We start from the raw sequence: 17162 nt of genomic DNA, 5'->3' as shown, positions 1-17162 counted from the left end.
CACCAACTGGCTCCCATCCCTTTGAGTCACTTCTGGCCAGTAAGAGGTCTAAGTTGGTTCCACAGCTGCTTAGGACAGAGGGAAGTGTGCTCCCTACTTTATAATTCCTCCATCAGTTCCCAAATTTTAGACTGCAAAAGAATCACCTGCAGAGGTTGTTAAAGTGCAGTCTTGGATCCCACCCTGCAGAGATTCAGCAAGTTGCAGTCAAACCCAGAAATCTGCAGTTTTAATCTTTATTAGAGTTGTTTAAAATATATTTGTATTTCATTGTTGTGTTGGCATCAAAATTCATATCTGGAGATGTTCTGTCATGTTTGTGCATTAGTATCAAAAAATTTAAAAACTAGCTACAGTACTTTCTGACTTGCTATATAACTAAAATTTTAAGACTACCCTGTTTTAAAATTTCCTTTATTTCCTTATATCTTTATGAAACAGTTCATCTTTTGCAGATCATAGTGCTTTATTAAAGATTCATGTCTTCTTTTCCCATTCCTTTAATACAAAAAAATTTATTCAATCATCGGTTATTTTCATCTGACATTTCACTAAGTACAGGATTCATAACATCAACATTATTAGATCAGTCATTCAAGTGGGTCACACAAGTTTATCCTCATTGTGCTGAATACCCACTCAAAAGATAAGCTGAATAACAGATGCCTCCAGGTGTATACAACAACAGCCTTATTAGCTTCTTGAAGTGAACTAGTGCTGTTTAACAGGTCAAATTGCTAGTCTACGAAATAAACTGAAAAAGACTCAAGTGTACAGCTTTACATATCATCAAATGGCAAGTTCATTTCAACAAGAACGTCTACAACTAACTTCATTTGTACAAGTTCTCTGCTATCATTGCAAAGCCTCTCCTGAACAAAGTTATAATTTAAAATTTAAACAAACTTGATGAGATAAAATGTACCAGGTGGCTTTTCTGTAGCAGAAATTAATTACAACCATTTTTCCTCAAGCAGTTTTAAAGACAAGCAAAGTTGAAAATAAATATTCAAGCATATAGTAAACTAAAGTCTATATTTAGAAATTCAGGTACAAAGCACAGCAGAGCCGATGAAGATAAGAAGATAATTTAGAAATAAACTAGCAATGAAGCAATAATTTCTTTAAATAGCAGGAAACAAATTCTCCAATACCATTACTTAGATAATTATTTAGTGTTCATCCATTAACTTTGGGTTTTTTTTTTTAAATCCCCTTTGCTAATTATGACATTTGACCAGATATACCAACAAATATACATTTAATCATACTGGATGAAATAAACAACAATTTAATTTTTGATTAACTCCCTAATGACTTTCCAGTTTTGTATATGGTAGAAAGGTTCAATAACCTTTGTGGATTTACTTCAATCCCTGCTGGTATTTATGAAAACTTTTAAAAGCTAAGTTTTGTTCTTACCCATTTGTTGATCCACATTATTAATGTAAACCTCTTAGTGGGTTGCAAACAAACACTTAAGCTTTGGGTGTTGGAGTGATCTAAGTTCTCAGGAATGCTGTTTTGACTTACTCCAGAGCATCACCTCCTTTCTTCCCCTTGCCCGTTAAAAAAAAAAAAAAAAAAAAAAAAAAAGTCTGCAGAATGGTGGCAAATTTCCAAACTTAAGTGAAGGGAAATTAAGATTTTTCAGGCTGGGATTAAACCCTTAGTTAAGAGAAATGCCACTTTTAAAATTTTTATGAAACTGAACATGAAACCAAAAAAAGATGAATTCCAGCTAAGTCATATTCTTTTAGAATGAATGAGACATGATGAGACGTTAATGAGACACAACATACTTATCATCCGTAACCAAAAAATTCTATTTCCTGCCTGAAGTTGACTTGGAAAATGGTACAAAGTTTACAGCTGCTTTAAAGGAGTGTAAGATGACATTTTAAAAGCCTGTCAAACACAGAAAGCAGTTACATATATTTTACATTCAAAACTAATCTATGGAGCCCATTCCATTCAATTTAAGTCAGCCCCCACACATCTGTGGCTGATTTCACTGTGTTTTTTGAAAGGGGTACTGCTAGTAATTTAAGCCATCCTGGAGACAAAACAGGTGTGAAGAATTTTTTATATCTTGGGATGCTTCTTAAGAACTTAAAATGATTTATGTTTTCCTCCTTAATATGAAACTCTTTTATTAACATAGCTTCTGACCAGCAAAGAAATGTTCCTTAGGCACTGTGAGGTTTATTAATGATGGAGCATGAACCCAGGTTGAAGTGTACAATTTGGTTATAACTACTGACAGTTATCAAACACTATCCTATCTGCTGAGAGCAAGAAATGCCTTTATGCCACTAATCCTGAGATTCTTGAGGGAAAACTAATTTCACAAACAACTTCTGAAAGAATCCATATATAATAATAATCCTAAGAACTGCACATATTCAGGGTATTAGAAAAGATGTTTTCCTTTTGTAAGGCATCAATGATTAAATTAATATAATGCATATCTAACAAAAGGTGGTTAATACTCATAAAACCATGAATCTTTTCTTTTAAACTTCTCTAGTTCCTGCTACTTTTACCATCTTAAATAAGAAAAGAATGCCTCTTCATCTAATCAACTATGGTTATTAAAAAAACTAAGACATCTGAAACTATTAGGCACATCAAAGGTACATTTATGTAGGTCAAGGTTCCCTTTTTAAGGGGCAGATGAGTTACCTGGCACATTATACATATGGAACTGTAAAGATCATCCACTAAATTCAACTTTCACATTTTTAGTTAAACTGAAAGACTTATGTAGTAAATATTCAAATATACCTTATCTTCAGTTACAGCTGAATAAGTGTAACATTTTACCAGATAAAAAGCTGGAATTTAAGTATGAGAAACCTTCATACACTGTGCTAGTATTGGTCTCTTCTTTTTAGACAAAAGCCAGTCAGTCATCAATACTTTCAACACAGCAGTTAGAAGATAAACGTCCAAAACAGGTGACTTTGTTGTAGTCCATAATTTAGCAATTCAATGCCACTGGCATCATAATGCTGTGGAGAACAAGTGTACTCCATATTTTAGTCAGATTTGTCTTTCTTCTTTCCTGTTAAGGGCACTTTGTTTACAACAGCAGAGCCAACAGCTGTAACACCTCCAGCCACAGCAGACATGCCCCCTTTCACCAGCCCTATTCCCATGGAAGGCACAGTTGTAACAGCTGTTTTGGTCACCTCCAGACTCTTTCCACCAATCCAAGCCACACCACCAATGGTGGCACCAACGGCTCCCTTTGTAACACTGAAGATACCCCCAGTCACACGGGACAGCATGCCTGGTTGCTGCTCTGGGTGATCTTTCATTGAACCTAGTAAGAGAAAATATCGTAAGACAGTCAAATGTAAGCCTTTATAAGAACAGTACAAATCACTGAGTAACCTTCCTAACAATCAGCAGATTGTATTGAAAAGGTCAACCACATAAATACATATCTGATCAAGACATCAAGAGCTCTTCCCTCAAGGGTATAGTTGTACATGTTTTTAAAACATCTTGGTCCAATGCTAAGTCTTAGTATCTATGAGAAGAAATGCTTTAGAGACTAGACGACTTTCATAAAATAGAAGACTTTTAAATGTCTCCTTGATTTACAGTTTTATTGCTGTTAATAAAAAAATCTTTATTTTATATCCTAAAAGGAGCATGAAAAAATAAAAAGATAAATATATTTAGCCCTTATTTCCTTGATAGAATTCAATCAGTCATTACTGAAACAACCTTCTTCATTTAAAGCACTGGTTCTCAAGGTATGGTCTGGAACCCTTGAGTATCCCCAGGACCATTTCGGGGTAAAAACTGCTTTCATAATAATATTAACATGTCATTTGTCTTTCACTTTCATTCTGTCACCAGTCTAAAACAGAATTTTCCAGAAGCTAAATGATGGGCAGTAACACAACAGACTAAACACAGAAGACTAAACTGTGAGAATCTAGCTCTCTTCTATTAATCCAAATATTAAAGAGATTTGCAAAAATTTTAAAACAATGTCATAAATTCTCTGGTGGTCCAGTGGTTAGGACTCTGCACTTTCACTGCCAAGGGCCTGGATTTGATCCCTGATCGGGAAACTAAGATCCCACAAGCCGCACGGTGTGGCCACAAACAAATAAATCACCCTGCTCACAATTTTTTGTTTGGGAAAATAGTTTCATATTTTTCAAAAAATATGTTAATTATGTTAATATGTAATGGGCCTACTGAGTTCTTTTCATAATAAAATACTTAATTTCTGTTTTTATTGTTAATATAGCAAATATCAACAAAGACATAAGCTCTTTGGAATCCTCAATTTTTTTTTAAGTAGAAAGCATCCTGAGACCAAATAATTTGAGAACAACTAACTTAAATATATTTGGGTTTCTATTCTATGTGCTCCTTAATAATGTATTTAAAGAGCTAATATTATATGTAAAAATAGGAAAATTATTCATCACTTAAAATCCTGTTACCTATATATAATCTTTTTTGTAACATGGAGAAACCAGAGCTATGGTTAATACTTCCACTGCCTCAGTAATTTTTATAAGAGTATGTGATTTAAGTATCTAGTTTGTAAAAACTCTTCATATACTCTCAGAAAAGGTAACATCAGTATGAGAAATTCAGATTTATTGTCACTAGTCTTTTCTCTTTGGTTTCTTTGTCTGTTCAATAGAGGCACTCAAACTGGCATGTAACCCCAAACTCCAGCATAAAATGACTAGCAGGAAGATTTCATAAAAATTTGCTTCTGCCAGCCTCAAACACACACAGACCTTTTCTCCTCCATAATCTAATGACTCAGGCAGCAACAACACATGAGCAATAGTGTTTTTTAAACTTCATGAAAAAATACTTGGTAACTATACAGTTCAGGCTATAACCACTAAAAAGGTATAATCTCACACAAGAAAGGTAAATTCTTGGGTACGTAAGTTCAACTAAGACACCCAAAGCTACTATAACCTAGCAGAATGTGGTTATCAAAAAAGGTAACATTGGAAAACCAACAATATTTGAAAGAGAAAAAAAATCTGAAAATTGAGTTTCTTTAAATACACAGACACAAATTTACCTTGAGTAAGATTTTCTTTTCACTGTTAGGAGATTTTACATCCTTTCACAGGAAGAAAGTCTCATTGATTAGTCAAAATAGCTCACTGATGAAGATATAGCAATGGCTAAATTTATAAAACCAACTGTTTAATTGAAACTGAGTAATAAGCATAGTTAATATAAAATTTTAAAATAGCTGAAATAAAAGACTTAAGACATAGATAAGCATTTGAATATATTAATTATAAAATTATGATGGAAAGGATTACATAAGTGGTCATTCTTTTGTAATCAAGGTTAGTAACACTAGGAAAAGGGGGGAAAATCTTGATTTGAGGATAAAACAGATAACTACCTCATGCTGAATACCTCATTAGTATTATCCTGCTATGCCAAATTTGGTGTACATGCATTTAATGAAGACAATTTTTCTTAGTGAAATCAGATAAATACTAATGCTGTTGATCTCTTAATTACAGTGTACCCCTTTTTAAAAAATTACAGTGTACTCTTAATTACCACCATATAAATTATCCACTTTGCAGACTACTTTTAACAGGTTGCCAATATAAAGACATCTCTGAGGCTGTTCTCTTCCTTAACAATCATGCTCCTGGACAGCCTTTATCTCTTTCCTGACTTGTTTCTCATAAGTTCTTCCTAACTTTCTCATTGAGCCCTAACTTTTCTTTTCAAAACTCTAGACTTCTAGTCCTTAAAAATAAAGAGAGAAAATAAAGAAAACAGCTAGTCTGTTTCTGTACATAGTGAGGACATGCATGTGTGCATTTAGTGTTTCCAAAGATTTTTGAAGGTAAGAATAAAATGATTCCTGATGTCACAATTTTCAAACCAAAAAATAAATTAAGCAGACTCTAAAACCATGTATTAAAAAAGGAAGAGTTACCCATTATAATGTAATGAATAACAGGAGTTTAACAACAAATCTCAAGTGCCTCTTGAAGTGAGCTTTCGTATGCATGACATAACCTAGTCCATCCTTCCTCTGCACCTCACCCAACTCTTTACAAATTAAAGGATACTCGTGAAATGGTCTTAAAAGAATAAAAGAGTAGCAGAAAAATATTGATAGACCTTATATAAAAGTTACATTGTGTCCCCATTTACCAATATCTATGCTTTCTTATTAAAAGCTAAAAATGTTTAAGTATTTTTGGAACACATTTACTGACGAGGAAAACAGGTTATGTTACTTTAAAGTTAATGAAAACAATCAGAAGTTTAATTCACTAGGATTTTTTTCATTCTTAGTATTACAGATGCATACTTACCTTCTGGTGGTTCATCACTAAGGTATGATGGGATTTCTTGTTGATTTTTATCTGTCTGATTCATGATCTCCTAAAAAACATACACATTTCATTTTAATTTCAACATCTGAGACTACCTCTTTTTATATGCTTGATCAAGACTTAATCAACTTTATTCAGATAAACAACATTTTACTTATTTTTTTTTTTTATTTTGGCTGAGCCGCACAACCAGGGATTGAACCCGGGCCACAGCAGTGAAAGTGCAGGATCCTAATTACTAGACCATCAGCAAACTCCTGATAAACAACATTTTTAAAACAACCATAACAAGACCACTTCACCTTGTCTGTCTCCTACTTTGTGGTGTTTGAGAAATACTTTCAATTATACTAGTGGACAACATAAATCTTATCTCAAATCAAGCAAAGATTGGCAGGCATGGTACAAGCTTTCCTATGTTGTTACTGCTGCTTCAACTTAAATTGAAATTACCAACTGAAAGAAAGTTGGAAGGTGGGGGTTAGCAAACAAAAATTTTAAGTGCCTCCTCCTACAGAATTTATTTCACAACAGACTCAAAGAAAAACCTATACTATGAACTAAAAAACATGTTCTATCTGAAAATTTCCTCAAAAACATGACATTCTTCTCCTATAAAGATGACAGCACCAATCTGAATCACTAAGAGGGGGATTTTGATTACTTTTTTATTGTTACTTTTAGAACTCGTATGAACCGAAGTAGCAAAAGAATTCAAAATCTACTATAAAATATATAGATATAGATGCTATAGACTATGTCTAAGTACAAGTAATAATGGAAACTAAGAAATAAAATAAGCTATGTTGGGATGGAGAACACATAAACTTTCTTTTCCCAATCTCCTTACTACCTTAAAATATTTGATTTTATATTCCATTGACTAAGTAAAGACTAAAACAAGTCAAGATTGGTCTAAAAGCTTTCTTGCTTGGCCAGAAAACTAGGGTTGTGATCCCAGTAGTCAACTAAGTATTTCTTAGTCATAAAACCATGAAGCCTAAATTATTGTATCTATACATATATAATACAACAGATTTTAAAGGATATTGTAAAATCCTGCCATCTGCAAAACAACATGGATGAACCTTGAGGACATTATGCTAAATGAAATAAGTCAGACATAGAAAGACAAATACTATATTATGTCACTTATATATATGGAATCTAAAAAGGCCAAACTCATAGAAAGGTGGTTGCACGGGGCGGGCGGTGTGGGGTAGGGGAAATAAGATGTTGGTCAAAGGGTACAACTTCCTGTTACAAGAGGATTAAGTTCTGAGGACCTAATGCACAGCATGATGACTATAGTTAAAACTACTGTATTGTATACTTGAAAGTTGCTACGAGTAGATCTTAAAATGTTCTCACCATAACAACAAAAGTAATTATATGAGTTGAAGAATGTGTTAACTAAGCTTAATCTGCTAAACATTCTGCAATATATATGTGTATCAAACCACTACATTATACACCTTAAACTTACACAATGCTGTATGTCAATTATATCTCAATAAAGCTGGGGAAAAAAAGACTATTGTGAAAACTGCCAATGTACTTTAATACGCTGATTAAAAATTTACTGAGTACCTACTAAGGGTCATGTTTTAGGTGCATGGGATATAGCTGTGATCAATACAGACCAAAAAAATCTCTGCCATCATGAACATTCCATATTGGCTAGTGGGGAAGACAATAAATAAATATTCAAAGAATATACTGTATATCAGATGGTGTTAAATGCTATGGAGGAAAAGACATGAAGGGGAAGAGGATGTGATATTTTAAATGGGAGAGTCTGTGAAGGCCTCATTGTGGTGACATCCCACAGGAGGTTAAGGACACAAGATATCCTTTCTGCCTTGAGGGCTCTTGGGTCAAGAGCCCTCAAGGCAGAAAAAAACAGTAAACACAAAGGTCCTGAAGGTAGGAGCTTACTACAGACAAGAAGGAACAGCCAGAAAAATGTGGCAGGGGCTGCAGCAAAAGGCAGTAGAAGAAGAGGTCAAAGAGTGAGGTCTGGATGACATAGGCCCATACAGGCTATCGTGGCAATTAGCTTTTTAACTCTGAGATGGGGAGCCAGTGAAAGGCACTGACCAGAGTGGTAATGTGTTCTGATTTACACTTTTTAAAGATCATTCTGGCTGTGTGGGGAGAACAAGCAATCAGAAAGAAAGAACAGAGACAGAAAGACCAATTGGGAGACAATGTTTTCAAGGCTCACACGTATTGCAACGTTTATCAGAACTAATTTTAAGTGGTCAAAGAAGGGTCAGGGAAGTTCCCCTTTCCTTTATGGCTCCTACTGCTTTCAGCACCAGATGATCAGATAAAAAGTCATTCATATTTCCTTCTATATTTCAATAATTCAGGCAAAAAACACTGGTGGCAAATGAGGGTGGCAGAGGTAGCAGTGTGAGAAGTGGGATTTTTCAAAGGTAATTTAACTTCATGTAATTCAACCTGAAACATCTTTAAAACCTAAACCCTGTATAACATGAGACTTCACTGCACCCCACAGCATCCAGCAGCATACGTCCTGTGCTTAAATAAATATATTTTAGTTGCTCTAGTGAAAACCCTGACTCAGACCACTGATCAAGAGCACCTAATCTTATGCTGGTCTGGTTTGTCAATTTAGCATTATCATCCCATATACAGTTAAGATTTTAAAAGTAACAGTAAAGATATGTAATCTCTGACAAAAAAAAAAAAAACCTGAAAGAGTATCAGCTGATGCATTACTGGGAGAAGGAGTTCCTGATTGATTTGCCTTAATTTTAAAACTCCCTTAAGCCAGAAATTTAATTAATTAATTAATTAATTAAATTTATTTCCATTCATATTTATATTTCTTTATCATCATGGTAAGATCATGAGAAATTATACAGCGTAGTGTTTAAAGTTCTGGGATCAGAGAGCCTGCAGCTGAATCCCAACTTGACTATAAACTATATGGCTGAGGACAAATAACTTCATCAGATCCTTGCTGTTCAAGAAATAGAAATTAAAGATATTCTAGCCCTAACTCTAAGATGAGAATACTATTTAACAATTCAAAGCAAAACATGCAGAAACTCTTGGCAGAATGGCCAGAAGTGTGTGTGTCCCCTCCTGAAGAACAACTATTTTGGAGTCACTTTCTTCCCCATTGGACTGTTAATTCCAAAAGGAGAGACACTTTGTCTAGCTTACTCAACACTGTGATCCCAGTATCTGTATACCAAGAGATCATCTGGCTGATCAACTAATCAACAGATGTCACAGTATTCTGTACAGAAATATGGGGATACTATATACACACATACATCTTACATATTTTAGCTGGAGTTTTAAAACAGGTGTGCTAGTAACTGCATACATTTTAAAACTGCTTTTCTGTATATATCCCACAAATCTCTACCAAAAGTCTTAACCTTTTCCTCCTAATACAGAATCCCTTTTAAAAAAAATAATTTTTCCACATATATCTTGTAATTTAAAAAAGAAAAAGACCATCATTTTAAAAGAGAAGAGCTGCTTTATACAATGATAGCATAAAAGACGTATGCAATTCACCTAAATAGTATGAACTGACTTTATTCTGCCAGTAGCCAATGAGGAGCCATCAGCCGAGTAACACTGTCAGATCTGTGTTTTAAGAAGCTAACTAAAGCAAGATCAGATGGAAGGACACAGATTAAATCCAGTAAGTGGCTACTTGAGTAGTCCAGTGAGATGGAATAGCCGTTTGAACTCTGCCAATTTTTCCTGTCTAAATAAATGTTTGGACCAAAATCCTAGGATTCACCCTTGACTTCCTCTAGTTTTACATTCCCCTCAAATCATCGGTAAATTCTCTTGCCTGAATAAATCCAGAATACATCAGCTCTACTGCTACCACTTTTAACTAAACCATCATAATCTCTTATTTGGACAACTACAAAATCTCTTAACTGGCCTCCAAGCTTCAGCCTGTGCTCTTCCTTCAGTCTAGCCACGTCATACTCTGCTTAAAACCCTCCAACTGCTTCCTATTTTGCCCAGAATAAAATCCAGAGTCTTCCCCTTTGCCTTTGAGGGCCCAACATCTAATACCCCGATAGCATCTCCTACCACTCTGCCTCTTGGTCAACCCAGCTTGGCAACATGGGCTTCCTTGCTCATCTTTTCCTGAAAGGCTCTTCCCCAATATATGTACCTGACTTGATTCCTTACTTCCTTCAGGTCTTTGTGCAAATGTCCCCTTCTCAGAGGTCTTCCCTGACCACCTTATAATAGATTAGCACCCTCCTTTCCCTATCATTTTCACCTAACACACTGCTCTATTTTCTTCATTGCCTTTATTTTCACTTAATATATATGTTTACTTTGTGTCACTCACAATTAGAATGTAAGCTCTATTGGAACAAAGCTTGGTTTTGTCACTGCTCCATTCCCAGAGCCTTAATTAATGCCTGATGTGTGGCGGATACTCAAATACTTGACTTTTTTGTATGAAATAGAACATAACTTGGGTATTAATGTGAGATAAAAGGAGAATATAGGGTGTAAAATTTCTAGCATGAGAAACTAAATAGAAATGATGATGAAGACAGGACTGGAGAGAAGATGGACATTTTTTTAAATGTTTATTGCGGCAAGAACATTTAACAAGTAAGTGTACACAGTATTGGTGACTATCGGTTCAGTGAAAGGACTTTTTCTTGAACAGCTATTTGAGATGCCTTCAGGTCATCTACAGGAGACTTTTAGCAGGCAATTGTATTTAAAAGGGCCTGAAAGTCAGCATGAAGTCAGAGTAAGAGTTGAGGTCCTGAGAATGGTCTGAAGTGACACCTGAAGCTGCAGGGGGTGAGTGATATGATCAAGGAAAAGAGTAGTAAGAGAGCAGACCGATAAGCTTATATGGACTGTTCATGTTTAAGAGGTGAGCAAAAGAGAAGCCAGCAAAAACAAACAACACCTGAAGATAAATAGTCAGCTTCGTGGAAGGCAAGAGATGAATTTACAAGCTTCCTAAAGATACAACAATGCAAACATTAAAATAATTTATGAAGATCAAATACTATGGATAAATGTTAATGTTGTATTTAGAGGATATAAAAGGCATGTATCATATGATACTATTTTTTTTTAAGTGCGCATAAAAAGACTGAAAGTAAATATACCGAAGTGTAACAAAGATTGCCACTAGGGGTAGAAATTATACATATGGGGGGAATAAGTATATAGTATTTCTACATAGAGAGAAATATATATACTTAACATCTACATTTTAATATTCTACCATAAGCATGTATTGATCTTGTAATTAAAGAATAATACATATTTTTAGGTCTTAGAAATCAGTGATACTCATAAAGGATATTTTTAAAGATGATACAGTTCATCTACCTAGTTACTGTAGGTAGTTATTGTTATCCTCAAATCAAGTTGATCACCTAAAAAACAATATTCCTGAATCACAAAATGCTGACTTGAAGAAAAGATCAGTTTTATTCACGGTTATGTTCCCCCACCCTCCCCCAGCCCGGTCCTGACAGCACACAAAGACCTCCACTCTTACAGCTCTTTTCCCTGATTTACAGTTTGAAAATCATATTTATACTCTTACCATTTTTTTTAAGTACATGTTTTGGTTGTAAGCTGACACATAGTATTTGTGTAATAAATGGGATAAAAATATCATCTGTATCCACATTAACTTTAAGCATCATAAGAAAAGATGCATACCAATATATGGTCCAAATTTTTGGTTTAAAAAAAAAAAAGATAACTTCAAGCTAGATTCATGCTCTTCAAATGTACTTCTTTAAGAATAGGCAGTGCTATTCCAGGGGCTTCAAGAACCACAGAAGAGACATGAATTTTACTATACAGTAATTTAAAATAGTTTTGCTTTTAAATATACACTAATTAAAAAGTTAAATGAAAAGTGCTTGGGAATTTTTTAAGACAACTAGACTTTCAAGAAATTTCGTTCTTGCCTGGAGCCTCTTTAGGGTATACTCTCAGATTCACCAGCTCTCTCATCCCTGCCCAACCACGCTCCCGCCTCCCCTGAGTTTATGGTCGCTCTTAAATTACATTCACAGTTACTTTTACTAATGTTACCAAGAGTTGCAAATAGGATTATCAATAAAGTAGAAAATCTGGAGTTGTGCAGGCCAGAAGCCTGGCTACCTAGACCAGAAGAAATTGGCTTTGAAAGCCCTAAGAGGCCACAGAGATTGATTTTTGTTTTGTATACATATATTTTAATGTTTAAGTTTCTTGTATATCACTCGTATTAACAGCAAGTATGTAGTATTCAAATTCCTACAGCACTCTTAGGGTAATAAAAATTATGCAAAAGCTCTAAGTATATGGAATATATTTTTCTGAATCCCTAATTTGATCATAAGACACCAAGTTACCTTATAAAGGTATTTTTGCTAAAATCCTTAACTATCTGTAATGTCATCTATACTTTTTACTCACATAAACCTTTCCCAACCTCTACATACATATATGTGCCAAACTTTTAGTGATATTACCTCTTTAGGATATTATCACTTTATCACTAGGAGAAATGCTTTTTATATTACCATGCTGTTCATTATCATCATTACATTTTTTTCCCTTAAATTAGGAATTGTGAAGACAAATATGGCCCTAATCTCCTAAAACTGGAAGAGGTAAATAATCTGCTTAGTAAAATTTTAAAGCACACACGTAAAGACAAATAACAACTGACAGTAAAAGTATCAAAAAGACCACTTAAAAATGTTACCCTTAAACAACATTATTGAATTCTATGCAAACCATCTGCCCTAAACTCAACATATACTTGGGTCCCTGCTATGTGCCAGGCACCCTGCTAGGCACTAAAGGTTTTAGTGTGATTAAACACACACAGGACTACACTAAGCCAGAGTTTACAATCCAGTGGTTATATACCTTACCAGCGTTTATCAATTTAGTTGCATTCAAAAACAAAAAAAAAGTCTGCTCTATAGGAGGAACTCACAATGCACAGAAATTTCTATTAAAAAACATAGTTTCTTAAGGAAGGCAATAAAGACAGAAAACAGCCTTGAGATCAGGACAAATAATTTAACTTACTCTATGGACATAAATCAGTTTTACCATTTGGTCCTGACATGTGAAGAAACTATTACAGTACCAACGAAAACTGGTCATGTTTCTTTTTAAAGAAATTATGAAATGTGAAAGAGTTCTTTGCTATAGACTGCAATTCATCAGCAGTTCCTTTAAGCATTTTAGGCCAGGGAGAAATAATTCTTGTCCAGTACAACAGTATCATAGATAGAGGCAGCTGGTAAATATATTGAGCAAGGATTTATAACAACACTATTCCCTAGAGGGTAATTTCTTCTAATAATAGAAATAAGTGAACAATGGACCCCCCCCTTTTTTTTAAAGGAAAACAGGTGAATCAATGTTGTTTGTGGATATCTGTAACATTTTATATATAAAGTTTTCATTAATAATAAAAACAAAATCTGAAAACAGTACTCAAATATGCCTATGGCAACACCCCTCTGTATACCAAGGGAAGTTAAGAAGCACAAATACATTGTATATGAAGCCTAACTATAAAATGCAATGCACAACAGTTTACCTTCAAAGCCACTTCAAAAATTTCTTATTAAACAGTAACTGCCAATTTCCTTATAAGAAAAAGACTATAAATGAATTAGCTAAATTCTTCTACATATTTTATATATAGGAACTTTGCCACATCCTCACTCCTATGCTTTAGCTTCTTTGCCAAATAACTATAAGGAGCTTCAAAAAATACATTTATACAGAACTTTAACTCACATACACCAACAAACTGCACATATTAAAACACCAGCTTACTGTTTTTAGGCTTCTCTAGTTAACCAACTATTCTGAACAGGCTGCTTTTAAAAATGGCCCCTGCCCATTAAATCAACAGCAAGTGAACTACAAGAAATGCACTGAATGTGGCAGGAAAGAAAAAGTAATCTGCCAGTAAAACTTACACCTAGTGACAAGTAACAACTGACAGTATCAAAATGGCAATTTTTAAGTGTTGCCCTTAAATGAAACATTAAGGAGAATTACAATAACCTATCAAACCAAATAACCAGTACACCAGTCATTTTCACTACATTATACCTCATTAGTTCAACAGATTTTTGTGTCCCTACTGTGTGTCAGACACTGTGTTAGACACTTAAGTTTCAGCCTGAACGAGAATGTCAAGGCCCTACTCTGAGAGTGTTTATATATAAACCAGTAAGATACCTTCAGGAAGTAGCAAAACAACAACTACTCAATGACTAAAACAAAGAAGGTAGGGCTTCCCTGGTGGCGCAGTGGTTGAGAGTCCGCCTGCCAATGCAGGGGACAAGGGTTCGTGCCCCGGTCCGGGAAGATCCCACATGCCGCGGAGCGGCTGGGCCCGTGAGCCACAACTACTGAGCCTGTGCGTCTGGAGCCTTGCTCTGCAACAAGAGAGGCCGCGATAGTGAGAGGCCCGCACACCGCGATGAAGAGTGGCCCCCGCTCGCCACAACTAGAGAAAGCCCTCGCGCAGAAACGAAGACCCAACACAGGCAAAAATAAATAAATAAATAAATAAATAATTAAAAAAAAATAAATAAATAAAACAAAGAAGGTAAAGATTTTCCTGGTGTTTAAAAGAAAAAAAAAGAGAACCACACACAAGAACTACTTATACTTTTCTAACGCTGTTCTCTACATAAGGGCATATTTTTACTGAGCTTGCTTTCTAGTACATATGTTATAACAAAGACTAAAGAAATGAAAGTGAAAAACATCAAAATAGGATGCATGAGTTTATTAAAAGTTATTAAAAGTTACTTCCTTCTTTCTTTCAATATACCTGTTGATGTGATATCAATATTCCTGGGGAGCCCTTTAGAGCACCCAAACCAGTGGAAGTCTTAAAGGTTAAACAACAGTATAGAACAAATAATCACAGAGAGTAAATAAAGTGTTTTCATTTGGAATTAGTTCACAAGGGCAGAATAAATCAAATAAACTCTCCTCCTTCTCTAGGTGTTTCTAAACCTTTGCCGGTGGCCCCTTCCGGAGACCCCCTGCCCCCCACTGATCCCTTTGGGCACTAGCAAGTTTCCTTTTATTTTTTTTCTTAAGCAGAGGGAGTGACGTGGCAGGAGAGGCAGAAAATGACCCTGTAGGAGCCCTGGCTAGGGCTGAGCTCAACACCTCCTCCCTCCGCTCCACGTTGTACACCCAGCAAACCCCACTCCCACAGGGTTCCAGAATTCCTATGTCTTCTAACGTACAAGAGGCGATCTGTTTAGGAGAGGGGACCTGATCATAAGTGGGAGCCTGGGGACTAGTCTTGAGGCTGCGTGTGCATAGCAGGCACGGTTTTTATTTAGACTCGGGAGGTAGTGATGGCACTGGTGGGTGCTCCAGCAGTCCCCCAGTCACCCCCGGCGCCGTCAGCGCCTCTCTCCACTGCTACACTTCCAAGTTCAGGTTAGGTGTGGGGGTAGGGCTACCTGGGAAGAACACTGAGACTGTCCACTGTTCAAGGATCGTGTACTTGAACCCAAGAGAGTGGTTTATCAACAAGTTAGGAGTTAGCGGGGCGGGGAAGCCCAGCACGCAGCCCCTCTGCCGCATCCCTCTCCTCTCGCAGGATGCTGGCGCCCTCCTAACCCCATTTCCCCGGCCTGATACCCCATGAGCTAAGAAGTCAGGCGGAAGCGTCCAAGGAGGGTCCCCAATCTCAAACCACGGCGGGGGAGTCAGAGACACGTAAAAGGGGGTAGCCCGGCCAGCGAACCTCCACCCGCCCCCAACATCGTCCCGCCCCTCCCCCTTCCCCGCTAAGCAGCAGCCCCCCCACCTCCAAAAAAAAAAAAAAGGCCACACTCCGGGTACCCAGGCCCGGGCAGGGAGACGGTGAGGTGTAGAAGAGCTAACAGAGCTAACGGAAAAAGGAAACAGAGAGGAGGGCAGGAAGAAGCCGGGACGGCGCCCCCTACCCTCCCGGCCCGACTTACTCACCGCCGGGTCGGGGGCCGGCGCCGGGGCCGGGCGGAGGATCGGGCAGCACCTAGGAGGGCTGAGGCGGCCTGAGCGGCGGGCACAGGCCGGGGCAGCTGCGGGCTCCGGAGACGCCTCCTCTGGCTGTGGAGCCAGAAGACAAGGTTGGCGACGGTGCCTTCTGGCTGCGGACGTGGCGCCGGACGCGACCCACCCCCTCCACCGCCTCCTCCGCTCCCGCCTCCTCCCACGACTCGCGCTCCGACGCGCACGCGCACCTCGAGCCCCTCCCGCTCCTATCCGGCACACGCCCACCCGTTTCTCGAACTGCCCAGCCCCCCCAGCCACCCCCAGCCTGTCGCCTCCCGACGTGCGCACGCGCGAGGCTCCCTCCCACCCCACAGGCCAACTCCCGCCCCTTCGCCTGCCTGGTGACACCGCGAGAACCCAGGGCCGGCCTGTGCGCGCCTCCTCCTGGGCCTCCCGCCCCTTTTCCCCGCCGTCCAATCAGATCGGGTGAGGGGCACGGAGCCTCGAGAACCCGTAGGCGGCGGCCCTGCGGCCCGAGCAGTAATGGTTGCGGCTCCCCGAAGTCCCCGTTCCGCCGCGAGTAACGGTCGGTCCGAATCCCGAACCTTCGCCCTAGGGAAGTTGAGATGGTCGCCAGTTCCTCCGACTCTTCGCCCGGGGTCTCGACATTCCCTTACCTGCTTCCCCTCAGGGGAGTGACGAGCTAGGCCTGCTCTCCGCCCTTCCCTTTGGGGCTCTCTACGAGCCTCTGTATACTGT

At 37.8% G+C, this 17162-nt stretch overlaps 1 protein-coding gene across 1 annotated transcript; it reads right to left on the bottom strand.

Annotated features, from left to right (window-relative positions):
* Nucleotides 1–235: 235 nt before the first annotated feature.
* TMEM263 (transmembrane protein 263) lies at nt 236–16615 on the bottom strand. The gene is made up of 3 exons (XM_082636578.1): nt 16395–16615; nt 6351–6420; nt 236–3328 (listed from the first exon to the last, which is right to left on the bottom strand). The coding sequence occupies exons 2-3, from the start codon at nt 6412–6414 to the stop codon at nt 3042–3044; spliced, it is 351 nt and encodes a 116-aa protein (XP_082492704.1). The 5' UTR covers nt 6415–6420; nt 16395–16615; the 3' UTR covers nt 236–3041.
* Between the last annotated feature and the right edge of the window lie 547 nt (nt 16616–17162).

The sequence above is a fragment of the Mesoplodon mirus genome (genome assembly GCF_964341445.2).
Source record: "Mesoplodon mirus genome assembly, chromosome: 11".
In the NCBI taxonomy this organism is placed as follows: domain Eukaryota; kingdom Metazoa; phylum Chordata; class Mammalia; order Artiodactyla; family Ziphiidae; genus Mesoplodon; species Mesoplodon mirus.
The sequence above is the reverse complement of the archived record's forward strand: the minus strand, read 5'-3'. Positions and strand labels throughout refer to the sequence as shown.

Bases quoted from the DNA above. Each gene is read 5' to 3' on its own strand.
- TMEM263 (XM_082636578.1), bottom strand. From the start codon at position 6,414: ATGAATCAGACAGATAAAAATCAACAAGAAATCCCATCATACCTTAGT. The intron at 3,329-6,350 runs GTAAGTATGCAT...TTCTCTTACTAG, and splicing joins TAGTGATGAACCACCAGAAG to GTTCAATGAAAGATCACCCA.